This window comes from Amia ocellicauda, chromosome 7 (assembly GCF_036373705.1).
Source record: "Amia ocellicauda isolate fAmiCal2 chromosome 7, fAmiCal2.hap1, whole genome shotgun sequence".
Lineage (NCBI taxonomy): Eukaryota > Metazoa > Chordata > Actinopteri > Amiiformes > Amiidae > Amia > Amia ocellicauda.
In genome coordinates, this window is record NC_089856.1 from 6,822,793 (window position 1) to 6,849,944 (window position 27,152).

At 37.2% G+C, this 27,152-nt stretch overlaps 2 protein-coding genes across 2 annotated transcripts in view; one reads left to right on the forward strand and one right to left on the reverse strand.

Annotated features, from left to right (window-relative positions):
- Positions 1–5,668: 5,668 nt before the first annotated feature.
- Positions 5,669–10,565, reverse strand: LOC136752634 (dnaJ homolog subfamily B member 1). Its single transcript, XM_066708123.1, has 3 exons — positions 9,968–10,565; positions 6,812–7,395; positions 5,669–6,483 (listed from the first exon to the last, which is right to left on the reverse strand). The coding sequence occupies exons 1-3, from the start codon at positions 10,176–10,178 to the stop codon at positions 6,253–6,255; spliced, it is 1,026 nt and encodes a 341-aa protein (XP_066564220.1). The 5' UTR covers positions 10,179–10,565; the 3' UTR covers positions 5,669–6,252.
- Positions 10,566–14,850: 4,285 nt separating this feature from the next.
- LOC136752635 (very-long-chain enoyl-CoA reductase) overlaps positions 14,851–27,152 on the forward strand; it is a 38,719-nt gene continuing 26,417 nt past the window's right edge. Inside the window, exon 1 of the mRNA XM_066708124.1 lies at positions 14,851–14,953. Within this exon, the coding sequence (XP_066564221.1) occupies positions 14,939–14,953 (15 nt within the window). The 5' untranslated portion in view covers positions 14,851–14,938. The remainder of the gene's footprint in view (positions 14,954–27,152) is intronic.

The window sequence follows — 27,152 nt, forward strand, 5'->3', positions numbered from 1 at the left end:
AGCAGTAGCATGCATCATCATGGTTAAGATCAGAGTTTTCCAAAGACTGCAGGCAAAATGGTCATTTACCACTACAAGTTTGGAGATGGTTGGAATCCACAGAACAACCTGATCTACCACTTTCCACCGTATTGTCCATTATGAAGATATTTAAGGCTACTGGTATCTTGCCACTAAGGGCTGTGAGACAAGTGGCAAAACTCTTCCTGTATGAATGTGGCATTCATAGCCATGTTGTAAGGAAGAAGCCTCTTCTGATGATGTTTTATTATATGTCCAGTTTTATTTTGGACATAGTCATCAACATTATTTTTGGCAAAAAAAAAGTGAAGCTCATTGTAGCCAATGCACGGCAGGGAGGACATGGAGGCAAAGGTTGTGGAACATAGCAGTGCTGTGGTTTATTAAGAGAAACAGAAATACAGTTGTTTAAAAACATGTTCCCTGAAATTCCTCATTCTAGAAGTGCTAGCTCTACTAGTTCAAAACCTAAAACAAAGGAGTGAAAATAAGAAAAATGAAAAAATAAACTATGGGTTTTCAGTTTCTGAATGGGCTTCACAGCAGGAGTGAGGGTTACAGAGGAAGTGTCTGCAGGGTTGTTACAGAAAAGACAAGAGGGAGAGGTTAAATAAAGCAAGCACAGCTGTGTTTTATTCTCCGAGTTGGTTAAGGAGCCCAATCTCAATTACATGACCCAGGAGCACCTGTACACAAGCAGAGGATTCAAAAAGTACTAATTGTAAGAGTGAATAAATCTGAACCTCCTATTTTCTGGAAATTATTTATGACAGCTATGACTATGTTGTGTGCAATGCTAATAAGATTACAGTATAACATTTTTTGTATTTTTTCAGTAGAACACATTTTCCAATCCATAGATCTTCTTAATGGATTTTGTTCTCATTTATTCAGTGGTATGAATAAATCCAGATAACACACAACGTTGCCACAACTTTGTAGCAATGTAATTTACGTTGCCACAATGTTATACAACGATGTGGAAATGTTGTGTGTTAACTGGTAATCCATAGGGGGTTTTACATATGTACATGTAAACACAAGATAATATACACCGATCAGCCATAACATTATGACTACCTGCCTAATATTGGGTAGGTCCCCCTTTAGCCACCAAAACAGCCATGACCCGTCGAGGCATGGACTCCACTAGACCTCTTGAAGGTGTGCTGTGGTATCTGGCACCAAGACGTTAGCAGCAGATCCTTTAAGTCCTGTAAGGTGCGAGGTGGGGCCTCCATGGATCGGACTTGTTTGTCCAGCACATCCCACAGATGCTCGACTGGATTGAGATCTGCGGAATTTGGTGGCCAAGTCAACACCTTGAACTCGTTGTTGTGTTCCTCAAACCATTCCTGAACCATTTTTGCTTTGTGGCAGGGTGCATTATCCTGCTGAAAGAGGCCAATGCCATCAGGGAATACCGTTTCCATGAAAGGGTGTTCAGGGTCTGCAACAATGCTTAGGTAGGTGGTACATGTCAAAGTAACATCCACATGAATGGCAGGACCAAAGTTTTCCCAGCAGAACATTGCCCAAAGCATCACACTGCCTCCGCCGGCTTGCCTTCTTCCCATAGTGCATCCTGGTGTCATGTGTTCTCCAGGTAAGCCACGCACACGTACCCAACCATCCATGTGATGTAAAAGAAAATACGATTCATCAGACCAGGCCACCTTCTTCCATTGCTCTGTGGTCCAGTTCTGATGCTCACGTCCCCATTGTAGGCACTTTCGGCAGTGGACAGGGGTCAGCGGCTACGCAGCCCCATACGCAACAAACCGCGAGGCACTGTGTTCTGACACCTATCAGAACCTGCATTCATTTTTTCAGCAATTTGAGCTATAGTAGCTCGTCTGTTGGATCGGACCACACGGGCCAGCCTTCGCTCCCCACGTGTATGCCACCCATTACCCTGTCGCCGGTTGACCACTTTTCCTTCCTTGGACCACTTTTGATAGGTACGGACCACTGCAGACCGGGAACACCCAACAAGAGCTGCAGTTTTGGAGATGCTCTGACCCACTCATCTAGCCATCACAATTTGGCCCTTGTCAAAGTCACTCAGATCCTTACGCTTGCCCATTTTTCCTGCTTCAAACACATTACCTTTGAGGAGAAAATGTTCACTTGCTGCCTAATATATCCCACCCACTGACAGGTGCCATGATAACGAGATTATCAGTGTTATTCAATTCACCAGTCAGTGGTCATAATGTTATGGATGATCGATGTATATACAATTATTTAAATAACATGAGAGTAGATACTCCATACTGACTTGAACTCGGATCTCCCCAAAATCATAAACTTACCTTTACAGTACAGTAACCTAATGTGGTCCATCAGCATCTCCTACCTGTTAAGTTTCCTTCCATCTGATTACATAAGTAACCTACTGCCCGGTACTGATACTTGAAGTATAATGCTCGCTTTAGGGATATAGGCAGTAAATAGATTACAGTTGATTGCATAAACATTCATCCCCCAAAAGGACTTTTACACTTTTTTTTTTTTTTTTTTTTACAATAAAAAGCTTTATTTCAGTTAAATCAAAGAGCAGTCATTCAAAATACAACATACATTACATAATGGACAAATATTACAACCAACAATACATAAAATTGCAATTCTTGCTTTCTGAACAAGGGTGATAAATGAGAAAAAAAGTCTAGGCACTCACTGCCTCTGAAAGACTCTTACATAAGCAAGATTACAATGGCACATTCCTGTAGAGGAATCCTCATCTCCATTGCCCTTTTTACAAATACTAAACACTTTCTCTAAGTGTGCAACATTTAAAAATACAAATGGAAACTCCCAAATTAAGTGAAAACATGTTAATTTCACAAGCTTTAAGAGAGTCCATGCCCTTTTTCTGGAATGAATATAGGAGTGTAGAATTCTTTCCAAATTCACTCATTTTAGCAAGCATTTCTGTAGCCCCCCCAAACAAAATCACACCCAGATCATACTACTGAAATAATGCATGCCCCATACTTCATGGGACATTAATAAAAGCTTTTAATAACAATACTATCAACACTTGATCATCAAGCATTAATGATACCGTATGAACAGGGTGCTACTGCATGTCAATCTTACTTGATTTTAAATGGCCTGCCAACGCTGAGGCAAGACAATTAAAACCATAACAATTAATCTCAGTGTTCATCAGTTTATCTACACATAAGGCTGTCAACCCTGGAGCTGAGGCTGCCTGTATCATCTGTCATTGTTCCAGTTGCGATCCTGATCTCTAATCAACCCCTTTGAATTTTTAATATTTGGTTCATAAGACCTTTAATAAAACTTTAAGATCTTAAGAGACATTTGGCATCTGTAGACTATATAATGTTCCAGGTTTCAGAATTCCTCTCATTAAAGGTGAGCAGTTTAAATAACCAATTCAAGACTCAAATCACTCTTGGAGATTGAGAGTTGGTTGGAACACACAACAGAAGACAAGGGTTCCTCAGGACCAGGGTTAAGAACTACTGATCTGAACCACTACTCCTCAGGGTATGCCTTATAGTCATACTTCTGCTTTGTTATTGTTTCATGGCAAAATTATGAGACCGATAGTCAGAACTGTACTGGATAGTGAGTCACACTCCTCCCATGAGCCAGTAGGAATTTAGAAATTAAGAAAGCAAATAAATTCAAATACTTTTTGCATGTGACTTGCCATAATGGAGAATTGGTGTGATTTTGGTTTAAGTACAGGCATACAACAAATTCTCCAACAAATGTAACAAAAAAATATACATATATAAAAAATGTAACTGGTTCGGCAAAGGAAAATCGAACCTCACTGGAGCAACATGCTAAACTGAGCTAAAAGGAATTGATCATTCCACTTGCTTTCAGGTTTACACAAAAAGCTGTGGCTAACAATGACCTCACTGGTTACAAAATGCAAATGTAAGGGCCTTGAAATTCAAGTCTTTAACGGTTTGTAAATGAAGAAGGAGTATGTATTATCACCCATGGGTTCTCTCTGCCCCCCTCCCATACCAGGGATAAAATCTGGCCACATAATTCTCAGATGGGTAAAGAACAGATTTTCTTTCAAGATCAACATGCTTGAGCAGTACAGTCAATTCATTTTCAAGTGCAGATCCTTTTCTCACCCCCTAATATATGTAGTCATATTGCCTTTTATATGCCAACTTGTACTGGACAAAAATCAAATCAATGAATAGAACAAAACGTCACTGCAGATTTTTCATAGGAACTGCACCTTACACCAAGTCTATCTTTACAATCAACATAATAAAATAGGCAAGAGTAATCTAGAATATAAACTGGAAAACCATGCAAGCTTCGAGAAACTGGGATTAACAACCTCCATCTGAATATTACTTTTCAAATTTCCAGTTTAATTCTGTTCCTATTTGCTTATAAATGAAATAGAATGGCTTGAATCTACAACTATGCATATCAATAAACTAATCTTAAACCATCTCCACAATCTGAGAAGTAAAGGGCCAGGTGACTGCTTTAAAAACATTCACATGTGTCACACAGGTTCAACTGACATTCACACAGGTGGTCTTTTAAAGACCCATTCAACAGGTTGTTTTTAGTTTTTTTCCAGTACAAGAATCACTGTTTTTCTTCAGCTGGCTACCAGGTTCACACTCAAACAGGTTACTAGAAGGTGATTTTTTTTACATTTTGAAAACATTCATTCATCCTTTCTGGTTGAAAATAGCAATTTAGTGGAAAAATAAAAATCTCACAATAATACACAGTGAGCGAGTTCACCAGAATGTTATCTTTTCACATCTGCTTTGGACTATCCAGGTTACTCTGGTACCCAAACTGCAGCTGCTGAACATTCAAAGCAATGCTGAATGAAACTGAATTTAATAAAAATAGAAGTGTATATACAGGTCTCAAGATGTACAAGATCCTGTGTCAGTATCTGTAAATAATTTGAAATAGTGTCTGAGCTTTTTTAATAGACCACACACAGTGGAGTAAACAATCCATGAAATAAAGTCCTTTAGTTTTCCAAAACAATACTGTTGAAATCTGGCCTCTCAACTGTATTTTTCATTCAGTTTTGCATAAGTGCTTAGGACTTCTACCTTCTTTTAAGATGGTAAGAAGCACTATCAATTATATAAATACATTTTAAAGCTATATTAAGGCATACTTTAGCTTTCATATAGATGCCTGTCACTCATCTTGTCACACAAACAAAGAAATACACATTTAAAAGATTTAAAAAACAAAACAGTTTCCATATTTAACACCAGTAGCCCAAGTCCATTGCTGGAGGAAAGCAGCAACTGGATGAACTCATTAATTTAAACTAAGCAAAAACAACCTGGGAATGTTCTCCTTAAGGAGCTTTTCTAGAGCTTTAATCATTCGGTCTGTATAATAACAAAGCTTTCCTTGCCAAGTTCTATAACCGGTAATAAAAAAAAAAAAAATGCCAGTTCATGGAACATTGTTTGAATCTGTGGACAAAAGACAGGCAATCCATCACAAGGGTCTTGCTCACTTATATTAGAAAATACTAATAAAATAAAAAACAGTAAGGGGTACATTACAGGCTGAAATTCAGAATTCAGATAAACCTGCCCCAACATACCTGACCCAAAACTTGTAATCCCCCAACCCACTTTTTCTAAGAAGGATGCTACGTTTCCTTCCTCCAAGAAGAAGGAGTCTTTCCAAGTCCATAACGTCCTACATCCCATCACTATAGCTATAAAAAAAAACTGTTATTAAAATATCTATGCTTCGTGGTTGAGCAGCATGGAAGTCTGAGATGGTCGATCTTTAAGAAGTGAATAAGTAGCGTTTATTGTTCACAACTTGATGTCACCTTGTAAATAGACTGCATGATGTAAAAAGATTGAAATTCTTAAACCAGTGTGAAACGGACCAAGTACCTTAAGAGTTATTAACATTTAAGAGTAATTGTGAGAATCAACAGCTATGAAGGTAATCTGATATCAAAACCATGCAGTATCAAGATGGCTCTCAGGAAACAATCCAAAGTTATTTTCTTTAAGTTCTTTACAGATTTTAATGATGGGATGCTTGATGTGGTGGTTGCATTATGAATGGAAATTTAAAAATAAAAAAAATAAAAACTGAAAAAGATGTTTTACTTCTGTCCTGATGAATGAAAGTGCAGATTTGGCCATAAGTGGTGTTAAGCAGCACTCTTTGACAGTCTTTCAACTTGCAGCGTCCTCTGTGAAGGCTTTATGCAGGGAGCACCTGACTCAAAACTTCCCTAGAGCTCTGGGGTATTCGATCTGGGAATTTCACCTCAAACTCAAGGACCAGATCCCCGCGCTTTTCTGGACATTTGGGGAGTGGCAATCCCTCCCCCGAGATGCGCCGCTTCATTCCTGGCTTGATAATGTCTTTGAAGGAAACAGGGATGGTCTTGCCTTCCAGTGTGGGAGCGTTTACAGTGCAACCACATAGAGCCTGGATAAGACGAGGAAGAAGGAATTAAGAGATGTGTCTCTTTTTAATTAATAAAACAATTGATAAAAATCAAAAACCATTAACAGGATATATGCAAAAACATGACTGGTTTCAAATGGTTTACAGATTACTTTGAATTGAGTGCACTGAAATGATGATGCAAGACAAAACCAGTGAAAATAGGAAATCTGCAGCTCTCAAGGACTAACATATGACAAAATGTATTGATTTGTACTGTAAATTAAAACAAATGAAGGATAAAAAAAAATAAAAAAAATGGGAAGAGACATGTCAGAAAAAAGCCAACACCTATGTATACTTAACCTACCTCCCGGAGTGTGACTTTGGCTGGGTAGGTGATGTCTGATCCTTCCCTCTTGAACAAGTGATGTGCCTTGTCTTTCACCACAAAAACAATGTCCGCTGGGATGTTGGTTGGCGTTTCATCACCCTCCTTGGGGAATGTGATCTTGGTGCCTTCCTTCCAGCCACGTTTGATCTCAATGGTCAGGATCTTGTCCTCAGTGCGTGTGGTGCGGCCATCTGGATTCAGCCTCCTGTGGGAGATTTTCATCTTCTTGGTGCAGCCCGCAAAAATCTCCTCCAGGGACACCTTCAATTCGTGCACAACAGGCGGATCCTGCTTCTTCACTATACCTTCACGCATGTTACGCCCCCCCATGCGTGTGAAGCTTCTTTGGAACCCTCCCATGCCCCCCATTCCTCCCATACCAAACCCAGCAAAAGGGTCATCAATGTCCATGTCCTCATCTCCCCCGTTGCGAGTAAAGAATGAGTCGAAGGGGTTGTGACCCCCAAAGAACTCTGCAAACATGGCATGGGGGTCCCCGTGGAATGTGTAATTGAAGCTGGTGCCATTTGGTCCACTACCTCCTGAACTTCCCTTCAGTCCTGGAGAGAGAAAAATAAAATTAAAAAGTTACCAGATTGCTATATGGGTCAGAAGGCCTCATCTTAAGGCATTAAGCACCTGTAAATGTTATACCAGGGAAAATTCCCATTGCACAAAGCCAGTGCAAAATGTCACTGATACCGTCTCAATATCAACCCTCCGAAAAAATATTTTCTAAAGTAGCTCCAAAACTGTAATACTGGACTATTATGCTAAAGTGATCATAATATTCCAGGTTTATATTAATCCAACACCTTATTTGCTAAAGCTGCTATATCCTGTTTTGTATTTTAATTATCTGTAGAGCACAAAATAACCTTTGTACTATGTAGCCTAACTTTATAGACCCATGTACATTTAAAGTAATTAAACATTAAATCAATCATTCATGATTAATGGCTAATAACTTCCTTCCATAAACTCTTTATAAACAGCATCAGAAATTAAACTCAACATGAAGCTTTGTACAATTTTTTTTGTTTGTTTGTTTGTTTTTAAATGGAGCACCATCAACTTTTTAAAAAGTGGAAATGCAGCACTTTAAAGTTGTTTGGTTTTGTTAAGGCTAGGGCAGCTTGTAAATTGGCAGTGGCTATTCCACGTGCTGAAGTGAAACTGAAACCCTGTTGCGAACAAACCTTACATAATCCTGTTACAGGCTAACAATAAGCCTCGAACATCCACAGACAAGTTTAGCAGAAACTTCCAGCAAGAACTCGGGGAAAGCCCTGTGCACTCAGCCAATCAGCATGCGAGAGCAACCTTTTCCATTCCCTGCGCTACAGCTGGCTCACAAACACTCCCAACCAAGTAGACAGATTTCTTGTGTAAACATTAAATACTAATGTATTGGCACCATAAACTAAATTTAAACTCAATGTATTCACAAATTAAACATGAACTGCATGTATTCATTATAAGTGCAGCTTAATAAAACATGCATTTAACAACATTAATGCCTAAATAACTGATTCTAAAAAGGTGACAATTCTATCTGTGGCATATTGGTTCAGGCTCTAGACTCTAGTGGGTCCAGTATCCTTGAGCTGGAAACTTTACCTTGATTGCTGTAGTAAAAACAAAACAGCTGTAGATGGGTAATTGTATGTAAAAAAATAATGTCATATTTAACAATTCAAAGTTGCTCTGGATAAGGGTGTCTGCCAAGAAAAATAACAAACAGAATAATAATTAAACTAGGAAGAGCTGTGGAAAACTTCATCCTGAAGTAAACAGTGACCTTGACCGCTCTATGCTCAACTTATGCCCAACCTTTCACCCTGTGGAGAATGCCAGAAATAAAATGCTGTAAATATTGTCATAATCTTAGGGCCTGTCTTTCAAATTTTGTTAATCATAAGCTTTTAAACAACAACTTGTAACCTGTCAGTGACATGACTGAAAGGTATCATTAGTAGCAAGTTTCTTTTAGGCTATCAAAATGTTTCTCCCTTCTTCAAGGAAGCAAAATAGCTCTCCAAATAGAGAGCGCTTCTTTGAACTCTCTCTGCTCTTAAAATATTTAGCTATTTCAGATAGATTTTATATGAAACTGCCTTCTGTAACTTTAAGTGTCCCCATCATGTTTGATTTGTTAATTTGTATTATCCTTTAAAATACCACAGCCACACACAGTTTAATGGCGGGACTGTATGTCTTTCAACAGACATTTAATTCACCAAGATGATAGTGAAAATCACAACTGTCTATCACAGAAAAAATATAAGGAAGACAATCTTTGATGCATTTTAATTGTATACTTACATGGGGAAATAATGGGGAATTCAGGGTTGGGTTCAATTCCAGTTTTCCAATTCTGTTTGAATCAATTCTATTTGAAGCCTATTATGGCAACTGCAAGAATAATTGGAATTTCGAACGAGTCCAAAAAAAGGGAATTGGAACTGAAACTGACCTCAACCTGCTGGAATTCCCATAGCCCTCATTTCTGTTAATGACTTCCAGTCTGTTTTACACTCTCAAGAGTACGATGTTTTCAAGCAAACCCGTCTAATAGTTGTCAGATTGATTCAAGAACACACAAAATGTTTTCCCTTACATTAATTTGTTACAAATAATCTAAAGCGGTGCAAACTTTAGTAAATGAGAAAGTGGATGCGTGTCTAGAGCTGTTCAGAGTTTGTGCAGAGAAAAACAAGTGCTGCCCTGGAGTCAATAGGTTAATTCCAAAGTGGTTTGGTCAACCTCCCTATAAAAAAAACGATTTAAAAAAAAAAAAAAAAGATTATCGACAAGCATATGTAGATTAGAGCACTAATTCCATTACCAATGTAGACAATGTCCATGCTTTCCAAAAGTCGATGAGTTTGTTACTGCAGCTGTGGAGCTCACACCCAGAACTTACTAGAAACGAACAAGTCGAGTGCTTTCTTTGCAGCAAACATGATCAGCGTTCTCTGAAGATATTCAAACAACAGCAAATGCAATGCCTTAAAATAAGTTATACACACTAGTTGCACGGGAATTTTGTACTCAATCTTTTTACTACGCAACAGTACAGTAAAAGGACAGTGCATTTCTTGTTTCTTTTAATAAAAACGTTTACTTTACCTTCCTCTCCGAATTTATCATAGACGTCTTTCTTCTTGGGGTCACTTAAAACATCGTAGGCCTCTGCAATCTCTTTGAATTTCTCCTCCGCATCTGGAGACTTGTTCTTGTCTGGGTGGTATCGCAAAGCCTGTTTGCGGTAAGCCTTCTTGATCTCGTCGTCGGATGCCCCTTTCTGTATACCCAACACCTTGTAGTAATCTTTACCCATTACAACAAAGCACTATGGACAGCTACGAATTTAAACCAGAAAAAAGACACGTCTTCATTCAGGCATATGCCCACAGTTGGTGTCGTACAAAAAAAAAAAAAAAAAAAAAACAGTTTAAGTATCTATAGAAGCAAATCTATGTTTCTTATTATTCACAAAAGCAGTCACTTCTGGTTTTTTTCCTCGAGTTTTAAACTTCCAAAGTACCTGATTTTTAAATAGAAACAGCTGTTTGCAACGACCGTAAACGATATAATAGCCGTATTATTATTCGGAGATCCTGAGCATCCACAACAGAGAGCTTCTCGACCTCCTGGGCGCTATATCCGTTAGCTTTCTTTTTTATAACACAACAGAAAGTTCCAGAATGCTCTACTGCCATCAAGAACCTTCCATCTGCATCACTTCCTCATACAACCGTGCAGTCACGCCCACTGCTGCTTATGTCATCGTGATGCTTTCTGGAAACCACGCCTTCTCCTTCAATGCCTTAAAACTAGAACCGTCCGATCACGCCTCTCTCAATACTAACACCACCCACTTATCACACACTTCTTGAGAGTTTGCTCACAGACATAATACAATAATACGAAACTGCTCAATATAATTCCAACAAGTACAGAGCAATTATTACCTTCAATCTAGGTACACGATACAATTGCATTACTGTACAAGTACGAAGGTTCATTAAATTAAACTGGTTCAAGTACATCAGGATTCATGTGTTATGGGGTCTGACAGCGCAGTGATTGTTTGGCAATTGCACTGGATACTACATATATATGAGACGAACCTTCTGAAGCATACATAATCAGAACTGCGAGGACATTCTGAAAAGAGTGAAAAGTACACATGCGCAGCATTTGATATAGCTTGGGTAGACTGCATTCGGCTCTACACAGCAGTGATACCCAACAGGAAGAACCTCATTCCTGCAGCCTTTTGGCAGGCCATTGTGACATTTAATCCATAATTGCTGGTATCAAGAATACAGTTCTTGATAGAAAGAATTGTATTTCTGAAATCAGTAATTGTATTCTTGATATCAGCAATTGTATTCTTGATATCAACAATTGTATTCTTGAAATAAAAATGCATACTAATTAACATCTGGTTAAGGATTAAATGTCACAATGGCCAGGCACGTGCACAGGTAAGGCTCAACAATCTAAGCAGAATCTAGGAATCTAGTAGAATCTAGATGTTCCCTCCTTTTCCTTGAACTGGAATTTCTTAAATACCAATATGCTTCACCTTCACAGTTTTTGCCATTTTGCTTTTTCAAAGCAATTTCTGTTGACAATGATGACATGACAAATTATCTAAACAGTAAATAAACAATTAAGAGGACAGACACTTAAAAATACTTTTGTTAATAATTCTGAACGTAAGACTCTGATAGTATGTGGTCAAGTTTCTTGTGGTTTATTTTGAATATTTTGACAACACACCAATTTATTTGCTTCAGTCAGTGTATAATCAGTGGCGCCCCCAGATTTGTTTCATAGGGGTGGCCAGATGGGGCCACTGAAAATCTTGGGGTGGCACACCAAAACCAAAAGCCATAACTGAATTTCAGGAATTCTATTATGCTGTTGTAGTATATAGTCTAGTTGAAAACAGTCAATATGAGAGTTAAGGAATCACATACTGATATACTTTGGTTTCTTATTTTACAGTTAATGTTACTAATTATCTGATGTGCATAGACTAATACCTGACAGGGGTTGGAGTGTGACGCAGTGACGGATGGTCAAAAGCGGCTGGCTGGCTATGCATTTGTTATTTTCTTTCACATTAACTATTATGAAAAATATACATTATTGATTTAACTGAATAGTACCTAATGCAAAATATCAGATAGAAGCATATTATGCATTCTCAGAAGCATATTATTCATATGCGACTCGTGAGGGGGGGCCAGTGGGGGGGGGGCAGTGATTGTATCAGGGTGGCCATGGCCCCCCCTGGCCACCCCTTGGCTGTGCAACTGTGTATAATTCTGGTATAAAAGCCAGAAAACTGATCATATAGAACAAATGCAACAAAATGTGAAAAAGGTAAGAAACCACATTACAGGAGGTTATGGAGAACATAATTATAAAAACATATTATTAACCCAGATAAAATCAAGAGTTTAAATATATATATATATAAACTACAGTAAAACATGTAACAGGTTTCAAGAATAAGTAAATCTTAAATCTCACTGGAATTGCGATCAACTGCTAAAAGTAGCAGACACCATGCAAGTGGGGATCTGAATCCTTCTTGAACTGGACAGTTAATAGTGTACCTTCGCTAGGTAGCCACAAAGCGCTTTACAGATTGAAAATAAACAAACAAACTAAATAAACACATTTTAAAAATGCATGTAGCAGCTGATTCTTGCATTACCAGACTATTTGAAGATGTGGTAACAAACTAGCCAACAGTGCCAAGACCGCTTTATAGTGTTACATTGGTGTGAAATATTAAGAAGAAGCCTTTGCTTTGGCAATCTGTGTGTTACAGCACAGGGACACAATGACTAACAGAGGGGCAGTGTAACATAAACCCCCTCCAGCACAGCTCCAAGGATGCCCTTCTCAGTGATTTACTGCCTTCCCAGGAATCTCTTTTGGCCATGTGTTCATGAGTCTGTCCAGAATTCTAAAAAACTGATTTTGATTCACAGCCCAGCTAACCATTCCTCCCCTGCATCACAGCCTTCCTGATTCTGTTCATACAGAAAAACTTTAAATTAACTGTACATTTCTCTTCAGAGAGTTCCAACCAAAGTTCCATATGTTTTATGGTATGTTTTTTGTTTTGTTTTGTATATGTATTAACACAGAGCAGTTTATAAAACTCATCCCAGGCAAAATTAGAAACCACATGGTAACACGTACAGACCCGTCTGAAGTTTGCCAATGAACATCTGAATGATTCAGAGGAGAACTGGGTGAAAGTGTTGTGGTCAGATGAGACCAAAATCGAGCTCTTTGGCATCAACTCAACTGGCTATGTTTGGAGGAGGAGGAATGACCCCAAGAACACCATCCCCACCGTCAAACATGGAGGAGTGGCTCAAGAAGAAGCACATTAAGGTCCTGGAGTGGCCTAGCCAGTCTCCAGACCTTAATCCCATAGCAAATCTGTGGAGGGAGCTGAAGGTTCGAGTTGCCAAACGTCAGCCTTGAAACCTTAATGACTTGGAGAGGATCTGCAAAGAGGAGGTGGGACAAAATCCCTCCTGAGATGTATGCAAACCTGGTGGCCAACTACAAGAAACGTCTGACCTCTGTGATTGCCAACAAGGATTTTGCCACCAAGTACTAAGTCGAAGGGGTCAAATACTTATTTCCCTCATTAACATGCAAATCAATGTATAACTTTTTTGAAATGTGATTTTTGTTGTTGTTATTCTGTCTTTCACTGTTAAAATACAACTACCATTAAAATTATAAAATTAAAATTTCTTTGTCAGTGGGCAAATGTACAAAATCAGCAGGGGATCAAATACTTTTTTCCCCTCACTGTATAAGCATATATTGACAACAATTGTTTTATTATCGATATACTCTTTGACAAAAAATGAATATATCGAAAAATTAAGGTTACGAAAGGGTAATGAAAGGAAGCAGTAATTGGGAAATGTGGATCGTGGTACAACATTAATTAAATAATTAAAATAAAATAATTATAATTATACCATGATGAAAACATTAGCAGTAATTCATTTAGAGGCAAAAACTCCTCATTAAATCCATTCTGATTTCATGTTGTAACACAATGAAATGTGGAAAAGTCCAAGGGGGGGGGGGAACTTTTGAGAGCCACTATAGATGAGTTCACAGTCAGCATACACTACGGTATGACCTTGATGGCTTGCCATACATGTGACGTTACTGGTCTGTTTACATCCTGTTATTAGTGCCATAGTGAACTGTGCATTATTATCCACGAAACCTACAATAATATTCGGTTTATAAAGTTTGCAATGTAAAAGCATTTTGTTTTATTTATTTATTTTTACTTTTTTCTAAGTTGGGCCCGGCCCCACTGGCCCCTAACGACGGGCCCAGATGTGGGACACTGCTGCTGTACCCTTCCCCCTTGATGTGACCCAGTTGTATAATTGGTGATCTGTATTGTAGTCGACCTGGAAAAGGGCATCTGCTAAGAAATGTAATAAAAATGGTTCACGATGATGATAATAATACAGTTATTGTACGATTTTAATCAGAGACTTTCACTCAAAAGCATTGATAATACTCCATTCAGAGCTACATCGAAAAAATGTGAAATAATGTTTTCATTTAAACTGGCTCTTGTACTAGCCAGTTTAATAGAGTTTAATAGAATGCAATAGAGCTGTGTAAGGTTTTTTTTTTTTTTTTAATTAGTAATAGTATCGTAACAGTAATTTCATTAACTATTCATTTAAAACAGTAATCTGCCTAACAAGCATTCCTAACTATATCAACTCAAAGACCTTGGGGGTTTGGCCAAGCTTTACAAACGTTAAACCCTTTTTCTCCGCGTCCTTATTAGCTAAAGCAAATCACTCCACGGCCGTGTTCTGTCATCCGATTTGCTCAAGCTGTCAGATCCGTAGCTGCTGCACTGGCGTCCCCTCCGCAGTATCCGCAGCACGGATTGGCTCTTGAACACATTTGGTCTCGCTTGCCGATTCGCGGACTCTGAGCCTATCTGTCCTCTGATTGGATAGTGCGGAGGTCAGGTTATTCTTTGTAAGAAGAGTTCAAACTGCAGGGATGAAGCATTACGAGGTAAGAACAAGAAATAAAATACAATAAAACACAATAAAATATATTCATCTATGTGGATTTTTAGAAACTCTTCGGGTTTCGGTATCCCAGTCTGTATAGTTCATGGGAAGATATTCAGTGCTCGGGTTCATATGGTGACCGCCGTTGTGGCTACACGGTGTTAATTAAGCCAAGCGCCGTTTTGCCAGGGCCGGAAGAAGATTATACCATATTAATTAATAATACAATTAAATAAGTAAACTCTGTATTTTGAAAACGAGGGGGGAGTGGGTGGAAAATGGTTGGATACGTTTCGCTTCTTGCTTTCACTTCATGTTATCAATGACTGATTGAGGTGAAACGCTTACAAAGATCGGTATTGTAGGCAGTTAGCAGTGGGACAATTTCATAATCCTTAGTGCTCTCATTTGAAACACATTTTCTTTACAGTTCTGCATGGGCACGATGATGACATTGTGTCGTGTTTTTGTTTGCTGTGGTAACGGGCAACATAGTTTCAGCTTGAGAATGACATTTTAATGGGACAGTTTAGTGATGGTAATATTGACAACGTCCATGCACCTGTGTACTATTGCAGTTGTACTGGATTTCATTAAAAACCAAACGAAAACTGCTAAACAAACAGAAAGACTGGCAATTTAAGGCAAGTTTAACTGTAGTTTACCCCAACTTTTGTTAAAAAAAGTTAATCTTATTTTAATATTAGGCTACTTCAAATTATTTGGCATTTCGGTTGAATTTCAAAAACAAATGAACTAAAAGAGAAGTTTCCAAGATTTCACTGGTATGGCTAAGGTTTGTTGCAAACAAAATATAGAGATTTATTTTACATTGGCATTCTGATGTAAGTACTTGCATATAAAGAGAGTTGATCCCACTAATATATTTTACCTTGATGTGTAATGCTGGTCACTACACTTAACTGGGAGTACTTTTAAAGGTAAAACATATAGGCTATCTGATATAAGTAAAAAGAGGCTGCAGCAGCAGTCTTATTAACACTGATATAAATATCTCCCCCTCTGTAATCCATACCAGATCACACATTATGACATGTCATCACACCACCCAAATCTGTCTGTCTTTATCAGCAAGAATCAATACCTGAAATTGGAGAGCATACTTATTTGTAGGTGGTCTGGCAGTACCCTTTACACAGGCCATTAAAAAAAACAAACAAAAAAAAAACACTATGTCTGGATGACCTATTTGCTATCTTGTAGTTTAATCCATGAATTCCATAACTTGGTCTCATAGTTAACAGGACACCTTCAGTTGGTCACTCCATATAATTATTTCTAAGAGAATAGTAATCAGTTCCAACCTGTCAGGGTTGAATTCAAATTGACAGCAAATGCAAGAGCCTTTGATTAAACTGAAATGGTAGTGCTTTATCAGAGCTACACCATGGGCTGATTACAGTAAATTGATGCTGATTGTTGCTAATCTCCATCAATACTCCTTACGGTAATGGGACTGTGGTAATCAAAGGCAACAATACAGGAGTAGCACAGTAAGTATTACATTTTTTTACCATGTTGTAAATTAAACCGCTTGCGTTGGCAAGGCTAGTACAATTATGCATACATTTTGCCTTGTAGTGAATAATTATAAGGACAAATACATTTTATACATATTTTTTTGTTTGTACAATATTGTAATAACAAATAACCCTGGCTGCCACTGTGTGCCTTGCCAGCATTTCACATATGGAAATTAGCAGTATTTTATTGATCAGAAGGTGCATAAGAGATGTGAATTTGGTAATAGATTGCCACACTCATTCTTCTGCATCTAGTATGCCAAGACCACACTGAAATTAGTGTACTGAGGTCTAGAACAAATACACATTTTGATTTACCTGCTAATCTCAAATTATAACTTGGATTCAATTTTATTTTATTTTTTCCAAACAAAATGAATTGACAGTAGTGGAAAGTTTTCATTTGGGATAAGAGAACTGTATATTGTATTCCCATAAATGAAAATAATTTCTATATGAAATTATATATTTTTGACTTGGTTGAAAAACTTAAGCTTTTAACATTTCAGTTTGCTTAGGGCAGGAGTTGGCACCATTGGAACATCCATTTAATTGACTTAAATGCAACCAAGATTTAGTTTAATTTCTTAATTGAGCTAAATATTTGGAAAATGTCAAATCACCTGTCATTTACACACTTTGTAAGGAAGTGAAAGTGAAAGGAAAACCGAAAAACTCTTGAGGACTATATTTGCCCATCTCTGACCTAACTACATCAATAGGAGGATTTAAGGCAAAAAGAACAGCTAACAATAAAAATCCCAAGGTGCCTAAGAAGCCACTGCCAGTCACTGGTGAATGTTGATCCAAGGATCTTCTAGCAAACTTGCCCACCAAGCCCCATAAATATCTGGCCATTTGTGCAATGGGTACATTTCTTTTATATAAATTACTTAGATTTCCTTAGGTTTGTATGCAGGGTTCTGTCTTATTTTCAGTAGCTGTACAGCAGACGACGGCAGCCTTGACAGCACAAATAAAACAACTTGTCTTTTGCACAGACCCCACCCCCTAATATGTCATAGTTTTCCTCCTATAGTTTTTTCACTCTACACCATTTAAGCTGCTGCATTATTTCTGGTTGGATAATTATCACATTGTTTTATAGAGATGTATTATGTTTTATACTTTTATGCACTGCCACGCCACCCATTCAAAATGAGACTAACTTAAATGCAAAATAATGCAATATCAGGAATTGTCACATTGCAAAAACTTCTGAACTTTATTTTAAAATACTTTGCTAATACAACAACTTAAAATTTGTTATATAAACATTAATAAAGATTAGGCAATGCAAGAAATGTTATGTTAAGTAGGCGTATAAAGGTACAAAAAAAAAAAAAAAAAAAAATGAATGCTTGCTTATGCAATATGGGTGTCTCGTATCCTGACCGACCAGAGATTTTTCTTGTTCAATTTTTATTCAATTATTAATTACATTTTCATTCAATAATCATGTGAAGTAATTTGCTTTGCAGCTCACATCAAATTAGCATCCTTATGGCAATGTTTTCTGGTCATCGTGAAATACAAATTGTATTAGACAATCTAGCTACCTAGTTTATGCAATCCAGTTTAAACACTTCACTTTTACAAACCACACTCAACTAGACCACCGGTCTACGCTAAATCAAATTGTAAAGATAACTTTGTATTTGAGTTCCAGTGAATACAAAATAGCATAAATCACCTAGGCAATAGCAGGCTATACATAACCACATTCACACTGAAATGCCAGCAAGACAGGGGTTGCAAATCATCCTTGGCTAGAAACCCTGTATGCAATGCATCTGTTCTGTGTTCTTAACCTGAAACAATATATACTGCATTGTCGATGATAAAGAAACAAAGCAAAATGCAGGCAACGTTTTCATGCTTTTTTCCTTTTGCATCCCCATTCACACTGGCTTTGAAAGCCTGCAAAATCCCGGCAATTACCCTTTCACACAGAAAACGTAGAAAGCCAGCGTTAGCACTATAGCCTTGGGAACGAGATGCTACAGAAGCCTGTGGGTTTGGGAAAGGAGACATGGACCAAAATTCTGGACATGTTTGTAAAAGGTTATTGGTTCTAAGCAGGGGTTTCATACTCACTGCCAAGAACAATTAGCCATGAGGAAAACACAAATGATATGTCAATCTAGTGTGCATTTTCTCGCTATGACAAAGTGTGGTCACTGGACCAAGCGGTCATGGATCAGTTGATCCAGTGAACCCAGTATGAGACCTGGCAAAAAATGATACGTCAATCTAGTGTGCATTTTCTTGCTATGACCAAGTGTGGTCCCTGGACCAAGCGGTCATGGATCAGTTGATCCAGTGAACCCAGTATGAGACCTGGCAAAAAAAAAATCAACTAAAATAAATGAGTTAAAAAAATAAAAATAGCATGACATTGTGTGTATATCTATATCAACCAAATGTCTGGGTGTGCAAATCTGCAATTGCACAACTTTTTTCTGCTTTCAAAATGTTTCTGCTTAAAATCAAATTACATAACTCTAAACAAACAACTGTCAGTGTACACTGTAATGCAGTCTAACACATTTGCCTGTATAGAGATATATTTTGCTTGATTTATTGGTATGTAAGTTCTGACATATGTGTGACAATACTTAGCATTACATACATCACCAACCTTTTTATTGATCAATAACATTGAATTGCTGCCACTACATAATTTTTTTTTCAACCATTTCTAATGACCCGGTCCATTTTTCGTCACAGTCAAGATCACAAGTTCTTTGTCAAAAGTGTCTTAACGCATTGTTGTCAAAATGCAAAAACTCCGCTATTCTGATTGGTTATGTCAGTTAGCTGATGCATTGCATCGACAATGCAAGGACATGCCGCGTCATTTGCTGGCATTCGTTTTCCTGCTCCATTCACACAGACCCTTTGCCGGAAAACTGCTGGCATTTAGACTAGGTCCCGAGGTGGAAAATTGCTGGTGTCGAAATGCCAGCATAAACCCATTCACGCAGACCTTGCCAGCAACAAAATGTCACCAAAAGGCCGGCATTTGTTTCAGTGTGAATGGAGTATATGTCACTACATAATTAGGGCTTGACAGATATATCGGAGGGCTGATATTATCAGCCGATATTGGCCTTTTACAGAAATATCCTTATCGGCACATATTCCTTTGATAATTTCTCAAACTATTGCTTAAATATTTTTTTTCAAATTACAATAAAATCCTTCATCAGACTTCAGACATAAAATAAATTATTTGGTTTTACAGTCATTATTATAATTATGTTTTTTTAACAAAACTGTCTACAAATGACAAGCTCAGATCACAAAAGAAAACAGAGCTCGCTCTTGGGAGAAAATGCAGTGGATTGGCAGTATTGAGGTAGTGGCGATTCCAGACAATGTGAAACAGGGTGGCCAAGGGTGTCCAGTACTTATTCTTGGGGTGGCACAGTGTTTGCCAGTGCATATTTGTCACTATGTCTCTATGAGAGCCAAATTTGAGGGATTCATGAGAAAATGTCTGTTTTCAAAAAGTAAATATCGGTAATTTGGAAATTTTGCTCCTCAATTATCGGTATTGGACCCAAAAATAAACTATTGGTCAGGCTCTCTCTCTCTCTCTCATATTCTGTCATTGTTAGTGGTGCAGAAGGGTGTTTGGCTTTTAGGTAGGTTAACATAACAGTTGAAGATTTGTGGTAGTGTAATTGCACTGCACATATTTTATATTTAACAGTGTTTTAATTTACTTATTTACTTTTCTATGAGGAAGACATTTAGTCTTAGTGATATGTAGTTGTGATTGTGAAGCAGATATGTTTGAGTCCAGATCTGCCCGATTTCATGGAGATTTTGAGCTGAGTTTTTTTTTTTTAATTCAAAATGACTCAGAATCGTGCATTTCAGGTCTCCAGCTGTCAAAATCTTCTGGGGGACCCCTGGACCCCCCGCCCTCAATTACTCAATTGTCTTTGCCCTCATTTTTCAACACTAATTTTGTGCAGTTCATAGTGGGACAGGGGGAATGGTAAATACTTGAATCTAATAAGACACAAAATCCTTGAAAGTTTCTATTATGTTTATCAATATGACTACAATAATCTTTAACGAATTAAAATGTAAGTGGTCTGAACCCATTTTAATACTAATATATACATTTATTTTATTATGTACATATCATAACTGCCCCCACCATGTCTGGACCTTGGCTGTATCTTGACAAATAAATTTGGACCCTGACACAAAATAATAGACTACCCCTGTTCTAGATAATTAGGATTTGGGTGTGTCACGGGGTGTCGCTAGACCCTATTTAGTGGTGCTTCAGCCCCCATGTATTCTCTCTCAGCCCCCCTACAAATCTTACGATCATACCGTAATACCGCCAGCCCCACTAACGCCAGAGAAAACACCGTTGATCAGCCCTCCTATAACTTAAAGTGGAGAAACGCCCCATGTGTGTCAGATTACTGGAATGTTCCCTTAGGATAGCCAGATACTGTTCACAATGAGACTTGAAATTCCTATTAAATCTGTTCTTTTAAGAAAGGTTCCTTCAGTAGGCTAGAGGTTTCCCTGCTTTTTTTGTCCATCAGTTGAACATTGAAAAAGAACATTGAGCATGAGAGAACCTGTTAGCCCCTTAATCTTGTAATGTTTTTATTTCCTTGACTTTTTATGAAGATCTGAAAACCAAACCCGTTAAGCTTCCTATTCATAACATGACTGATCCACTGTACAGTTGTTAACATTTTGAACTGCTAAACACAGACAGGAACATTTTCAGCAAAGCACTTTCATCTTCAATCCTGGAAAAACTACGAAATCGATGTGAAAAATCCTGTTAAACTGCTTTTTGACCAAGCCCTGACATGCTATTCTGTAATACCCTGTGCAATACCCTTGGCTTTTTTGGTAGTGTAATGGCAAACCATCACAACAACCATATAAATTGAGATTCTAGCATTTCTACAAGAATCTGACTGAATTATTTCACAATAATTGTTTTTAATTGTAATGCAGTTTTTATTGTTTAAAAATAAAAACAATCTCTTTTTATCATGAATATATGATGTGATATATATGGCACATTTCTAAGGCAATGGCATCTCAAAGCACGTCAGCTGTGGTAAAAAGGGCATAGTGAATGTCCAGTGGAAAATATTATGTACAAAATATATACGTTTCAGTTACACTTATCTAAAATATTACAAGAACATTATACACTATGGTTATTAACTGGGTGCTTGGACAGATAGCAGAGCAATTTAACAGAATTAATTGAAATTTTCAAAACGTATAGGCCTATGATCTGCAGCTATATAATGCAGATAACTCTTGACACATTTATGTTGAATAAAAAACCCTATTATTTGAAGATACACTTGGTAAATGAACACTAGAGGGAGCCCCTACTTTGTGAAATACAGATGATCTATGGATTATTAGATGCACACTGAACATCTTTAATTCATAGAGTATGGTCACCTCTTTTCAACATGCTGAAACCTTCTAATTTACAGCTCCAACAAATCAATCCCGTACAGCTTCCCTGTTCCTGTCGTCTTCACTTTGAAAGGTGGCAGTTCTTATGTAGTTGAGAAGATCATGCACAGGTAAAACTGTGGGAAGTTGATTGGATATGTGTGATAAACCTTGATGAATAGGGGTGAATACAATCTTCGATATTTGGATAGCACTTCAAATGCATTTGGCCTCAAGTTTGATTTATACACAAACAGACAATTGTGATCAAAATTATTGGGGTAACACTTACAATCTATCTGTTATACAAATAATACACAAAGCAGCACAGGCTGAACTTAATCTGTTTAAATGAAAAAAAAAAACCACTTGTCTTTCCTTTTAAGGTTAAAAAAGTGATAACGTCACTTTAATTTAACTTTATAGGTCTGTTTTCCATAGCATTTAATATTTATCTGCAGCTTTGTTCATATTTCAAACATGGCTAAGGTAATGATTGTCAGAGGTTTCTGCCTTCAAGCATGCTTTAAAAGTTAAATTGAAAGGACACTGCGTGTTACCCATGTACTTTTAAGCAAGCTTTAGGGGGAGTAATTTTATCTTAAGACTTGGTTCAAGGTTTACTGTATCAGTCAGAGACAGGAATCTTGGTTTCAGACTGGCACATGCTTAATGCTTCTGACATCTGAAACCCCCAACTGAATGCTTTAAATACTTAAGGTTCTGCCATAAATTTCACCAATCAGACATTAACACTTTGCCCTCCGGCCTCTAAATCTAGGAAGCTGTATTCTGTATAAGCAATTTAAGCTTACACCTCAGTCCAAAAATAAAAATACATCTCATTCTTTTGCATTTTTTTTTTTTTTTCATGCCATGTTTAATTTGCAACCAGTTAATGTTGGGTAGAACTTTGAAAACTCTATAGGATAAAGTTTCAATTAAGCCAAACATAGAGGCATCACTACTGAATATCTTCTGTCCTAAGGCCAGTGTAATAACATTCTGTAGAGATGCCACTGTAAATGTAACAAGTATACATTATAAATGGATTATATTAAACTTGGTTGCATGTAGCAACCACATAAAAGGATTTAGGTGTTTTATAGATTGTAAAGTTGAATGTTTAGTTTGGAATATCCAGAGTAATCTAAGACTAAAGGAACTCTCTTTGGTCCCAAATAGAAGAGTTTTCATATGAGTAAACGCTGTCAAAAACATTTGTGTGCATGTCAAAAAACTAAATAAATCTGTATGCGTCATAAATGCAGTGTATTTGTATGCTTTCTGTTGGTAAGAATCGCCAAAAAAACAACTTTCAAATGTATTTATATACTCCCACGACATCGCAGATTCCTAAATCCCACTTCCAAAAAAAGAAATTGTGGATTTGCGCTGACTACGACTTGCAAGGACTTTAAAATTACTGTCAAATATTTTTCATTTTTTGGGGATTCTAACACTTATGATGTGATATCGATATGTTTAGTTTACATAACTCCCTATACAATATAGGCCTATGTGCAACAAAGATGAATAAGACTTAATTACCATTAGGTTCTTTATATGTCACACACTTCAATTTGATATCTAGCCTGATTTTTACCATTGGAAAAAACCTGCTGGTTGTAATGCAAATCTGTTCATATTTCAGCATTTATATTCAGTCAGGTTTTTCAGCTGTCATATATGTTGCCAACTCCCAGTGCAAACTAATATATGATTTAAATCTGGATGCAATGGCTTGTAACAACAATGAAGATTATAGCAAAATAAAATACTTTGTAATATTTCTATTCAGTACTACAGCTATGTTCCTGTACATTATTAAATAGCCTATATTTAAATATTCCAACCGTAAACTCAATCTTAACCATAACTTTTACCCTGAACACACAGCCTAAAACTTTCTAGGTTTGTAATTAAATGTATCTGTGTACATAGGTGTTCAGACTGATATATTAAAATAAACCAAACACTTAAAAAAAAAAAAAAGTGACCACATGCTCATTTTGACTTGTTCTCGCTGACATGAACCTCATCTACACTATTGGTGTACGTAGTTTATTTTGTTATGTAAAATAAACTAAACAAACAAACTTTGGTAGGCCCTAATTGTTTATCGCTTCACATCTGAGGTAAATTAATTGTGAAACGGATGTTATTTAGCCCCACTAAAGTAATTCACAAGTTTCTAGGACACTAGTATATTGTTGCCTACATTATGAACTTTCATGATTTGGGATAATTCTGAATGACATTTGTATTTTATTTATAAAAAAAAATGTTATGCATATTGTAGTGCTCTGTTTTTACCTAGTGAATTCACATGAATCGTATTACCTTTCAGGTTATCAGTAAATCAAATAAAACATTGATGTATCTTAGAACAGTAAGTTTTCCCAGTTTCAAAAGCTAAGTAAATGCAAACATTTATGACATATGTCTTTAGCATCTGGGTTATCTCTAAACTGTGTTCAAGGAGAATCTAAATTCTACTTTACAATTCAGAACATTTGGAGGCTTAGCTGAATACTCCACTTGCTGCCTAGAGAACGACTCCTCTTATACACAGCCCTATCACAAGGTTTTTTCTTATTCCGTGTCTGAGAGCCATATGCTGCCCACTGTTACTCGATAACATGTCATTTGTGTGTTTTGTTGCTGTGGAAAGCTGTGTACACATTGATTGTTCAAATAAATCAATTATTTATTTTATATTAAGTTAGTTTTGAGCATTCTTTGCTACCCAAGCTCATGTATACCTGTCAGTTTAGGTTAACTTCACAAATTTATGGAGTCTGAAAAGGAAGGAACTGGAGTGCAAATACTCTTGCTAACCCGTTAATGCATTTAGTTTCACAGCGGTTCTGATTCCGTGTGAGCAAGGAAGCTGATGTGATTTGAACTGATGAGTGTACAAGTCAGTAAGGATTATAAGATTGAGTTTCTGAGTTCCAGACTGAGATCAATTTCCTTTTGCTGGAACTGGTTTTGAAGTTCAAGTGTTCAGCCCAATAGACCAACTGACCTCCATAACCCGTTATTCAAATAAGTTCTGGTCATCCAGTAGACCAGGCGTCTCGGACTCAATTCCTGGAAGGCCAGTGTTTTCTGTTTTTGTTCCAGAAAACGTGCAGATGGATCCATGATTATCATTTTAGAGGAGGAGGATGTAGTGATTTGTTTTGTTAAAATGTATTTGGAGTAATAGCTAGCTGTTACAAGTTAGGAGAAATGAAAAGTGAAAAAATAAGTAGTTAATTCTGAATTTAAAATAATAAGGCTTTGGTAATTATATGTGCAATGTGCAGCCAGACAATTGTCTGAGGACTTATTACGCTACTGACAGGTTTTCATCTAGGCTAATTACTGTAATGCCAAACATTTTATTTCCATATGTGAAGGTAACCTATACTGTCAATACTTTGTTTTTCTTTTTATATTACAGATTTATTGCACTGTTCACTGAAGTGTGTCTCTCCCTCTTTCAAAAAGATATGAAAAGGAGACTCTACTCTAAAATCTTGTGGAACTGTTTGTTTATTTTAATTTTACATTTTTTAGAGATGCATTTTCACTGCTCACTATTAATTCTGCAGCTAAAAAAAGGATTTATGTTGAGTGTCTATATATTAAATCGATATCTTCAACAATATTTTGAAGATTCCTTTTATGGATAAGAAAATAAGATTTATTTGTATTTATATTCAGAGTTTATAATTCAGGTCATTTAGCCTAATTCAGGTCTACTGTTTTATTGGTGTTTGGTTGTCAAACCTGTGACAACCAGATTTTATTTTGTGGATTCATAAATTTGTTTAGAATTGGTTTGCAACCCAGAGATACATTCCATATCATATGTTAGCAAAATTCCATCTTTGCTTGCATTAACATAAGAAAACATAATGTATTCTTCCATCTAATCTGTCAATGCAAAATACACTGTAGTTTTCCATTCCTTATTTTTATTTAGAATTTTTGCATTTAAACAAAATATCTATTTTAAATTGCTAGGGTATTTTGACAAAAGTGTATTTATTTGTGTTCTATAGACTTTGCTCAGTATGCTATCAATCAAATACAAATATGGTAACATTTTTTTTAAATTATGATCTTGAATTTATTTTCTTAAAACCATTTTCACTGGAACTTATTTATGTGGAATTTAACATTTATTGTCTAGTTTTTTAATAAAATGGCAGTAAAAAGTACAGTATAACTGCAGTTAATGCAGCACTGTGGAGTAGTGGTTAGGGCTCTGGACACAGCTGGAAGGTTGTGGGTTGTTCAAATCCTGGGTGAAGCAGTGTTGTACCCTTGAGCAAGGTACTTCACTTAGATTGCTCCAGTAAAATGCCCAGCTGTATAAATGGGTACAAATGTAAGTCGCCCTGGATAAGAGCGTCAGCTACATGACAAATAATGTAATGTACAGAACCTCTCAAGAGGTTTCAGACTCAAGTTTTGAAGGGTCTGAAACTCAATTCATGGAGGGCTGTAGTGTCTTTGGTCTTTTGTTCCAACCAAACTCCCAGTTACAGTATTTCTCTGGTTAACTGATTCACATTTAGCTGGTTAGCTGAATGTAATGCTGCTCTACAGACTGCATATGATGTTGCACCTAAGTAGCACCTTGAATCAAAAGAACAAGCCTTAAACTGAAAAACTAAAACAAGAGCCCTCTAAAACATCTAAATTGTAATTTACAAAATTGACTACATTTGAAGCACAAAATTGCATTCCCCAACACATTGTAAGGCATTTGTATTGCTGTGAGGGCTGGGTCTTGGTATCCCTACCTGGGCAGGTGATGGAGCATGGTGGTCTTCTTATGTGTGGTGGCTTGGTTTCGCTGTGCTCAGGGGCAAGGCTACTGGAGCTGAGGAGAGGTGTTTTCCCGAACAGCTTGAGCTGCTTGCGGCTAATAATAAGTCTCACTCAGCTGCTGCTTGTTGAAATACATGCACAGGGGTCCAGCGGGACAGCAGCCCTTCCTGAATAACACCGCATGGGGAGATGGAACTACCCCAGTGCCCCCCTCCTTTTCCCCATTCCTCACCCTCCCCTTCTACTCTACACAACACACCCAAAACCGATAGCAAGACAGACAACTGCATGGCAGTTTTCCTCCTCCTCCCCATAACTCTCTTTTGCCATCCACTTGATTTGATCATAAAAAAATACTAT

Excerpts from the sequence above, each read along its gene's own strand:
- LOC136752634 (XM_066708123.1), bottom strand. The coding sequence starts at position 10,178 with ATGGGTAAAGATTACTACAAGGTGTTGGGTATACAGAAAGGGGCATCC. Across the intron at positions 7,396-9,967 it reads TGATAAATTCGGAGAGGAAG|GACTGAAGGGAAGTTCAGGA; the intron begins GTAAAGTAAACG and ends TTCTCTCTCCAG. Across the intron at positions 6,484-6,811 it reads CCAAAGTCACACTCCGGGAG|GCTCTATGTGGTTGCACTGT; the intron begins GTAGGTTAAGTA and ends CGTCTTATCCAG.